The sequence below is a fragment of the Ursus arctos genome, unplaced genomic scaffold (assembly GCF_023065955.2).
Source record: "Ursus arctos isolate Adak ecotype North America unplaced genomic scaffold, UrsArc2.0 scaffold_32, whole genome shotgun sequence".
Taxonomy (NCBI): Eukaryota; Metazoa; Chordata; class Mammalia; order Carnivora; family Ursidae; genus Ursus; species Ursus arctos.
The window spans coordinates 191,103-192,944 of NW_026623008.1; the positions used below are offsets into that span (position 1 = coordinate 191,103).

Consider the following 1,842-nt stretch of genomic DNA (forward strand, 5'->3'; position numbering starts at 1 on the left):
AAAAAAAATCAACAATCTGAACAAATACCATCCTAAACCAATGGTGATTATCTCTGCGTAGTTTGGACTGTCACAACTCTGTCGTTTCTGAATTGAGGCAATGTTTCCCAAGCTTACTGATTTTGCAAATTGGTAAATGGAAAGTGAAAGTTTCCAATCCTTAGTTCACGTTATTATGACTTCTGTGCATCTAGTAAAGAGCCTGAAGTGCTGGACATCCAGGGGGTTTCTGGGGCAGGGTGTTGTCCTGAGTCCCCGGGCAGGTGGATAGTCCCGGCTCTGACCCTCGTCATTCTGTTTTGTTTCTGCTGCTCCCTGGGGCACACCTTGGGAAAAGGAAACTGAAACCAAAGCTCAATCTAGCCACTGGTGAGGCTCTCTCCCCGACACTGCCCCGTGACGTGCACAGCTCACATTCATAAAAGGGCCAAGCGGGAGCGGAGCTGGAAGCCGGAGAGGAGCTGGAAGCCGAGAGGCAGCCAACGCATCTGTGCCTGTGGAGGAGCTGGTGCCAGAGCCCACAGCCATGGTGAGGGGTGTTTGATAGGTGGGGGCAGGTGGGCTCTGTACCAGTCTATTTCCCTACCTCCCTGCTGGGGTCATCCAGGGGCAGAGCACCCACTGTGTGCCAGGCAACTGGAGTTGCTCAGAGCTCCCCCGGGTCCCTAAGCAAGAGGGGAGGGACAGGGCTCCTTCCGATGTCAGGTTGTGTCTGGGTCTTGGGAAGCATGTTCTGCCCAGTGTTTAACCCTGAGATCGCTTGGCACTGGCCCAGAAGTGCACCTTAGTGGGTTAAGGGAGGTGAGGTGATTGTCGTGGGTGGCTGGCCTTCCTTTTGGTAATGCTCCCTGCTTGCCTCCAGTGCCTGGGGTCCCTTTCCTGGTGGGTGGGGAGGAGAGAGCAGCATCCCCAGAGCTTGTCTGGTGGCCAGTCATTTGCATGTAGTGGCTCCAGTTCTATGAGGCTGTGTGATGCCCACAGGCGGGGAACCTGAAGGTGAAGATGCTGGGGGGCGAGGAGTTCCTGGTGCCTCTGAGGCACTCCATGCTGCCGTCGGAGCTGAAGCAGCAGATAGCCCAGAAAACTGGTGTGCCTGCATTCCAGCAGCGCCTGGCTACCCACCCTGCCGGCCAAGTGCTGAAGGACGGGGTCCCCCTCGTCAGCCAGGGCCTGTGCCCTGGCAGTACGGTCCTGCTGGTGGTGCAGAGTTGTGATGACCCCCTGAGCATCCTGGTGAGGAACGACAAGGGTCGCAGCACCGCCTACGAGGTCCGGCTGACGCAGACCGTGGCTGCGCTCAAGCGTCAGGTGTGCCAGCAGGAGCATGCGCAGGCTGACCTGTTCTGGCTGAGTTTCGAGGGGAAGCCCATGGAGGACCAGCACCGCCTCGGGGAGTACGGACTCACACCCCAGTGCACCGTGTTTATGAATTTACGCCTGCGGGGGGGGTAGGGGTAGGGAGTGGGCAGGACCCGGAGGGCAGCGCTGAGAGCCACCTGCCCGAATCTCTGACCGAGCGCCGGTAATAAAAGTTGACGCAAAATTAAATGGCTCCTTACGTTTGGTCCTTCCCCCAACACCCCTCGCTTCTGCATCCCTGCTGATGAGGCCAAGGGAGGGACAGAGGAGGAAGTGGGATGAGGACACCTGGGGTCACTGGGTGGTCACTAGGCTGGGGTTGCCAAGTTAAGGGACAAGTCCAGTGAGTTCAAAATGGTGATCTACTCCCACTCACCCCTTGGGCAAATTGAAGATGTCCCCACACCTTTGGGAAATTAACTTCTAGAGAAAAAAAAGAGGCATCTCTGCTGGAGCCCACCCCCGGCTCCAGATTGAGCCCTA

The 1,842-nt window shown here is 57.2% G+C and overlaps 1 protein-coding gene across 1 annotated transcript; it reads left to right on the top strand.

The window, feature by feature from the left end:
- The first annotated feature begins 406 nt into the window (after positions 1 to 406).
- ISG15 (ISG15 ubiquitin like modifier) lies at positions 407 to 1,546 on the top strand. The gene is made up of 2 exons (XM_026520135.4): positions 407 to 529; positions 982 to 1,546. Exons 1-2 carry the CDS (start codon positions 527 to 529, stop codon positions 1,450 to 1,452), a joined length of 474 nt encoding a protein of 157 aa, XP_026375920.2. The 5' UTR covers positions 407 to 526; the 3' UTR covers positions 1,453 to 1,546.
- Positions 1,547 to 1,842: the final 296 nt, after the last annotated feature.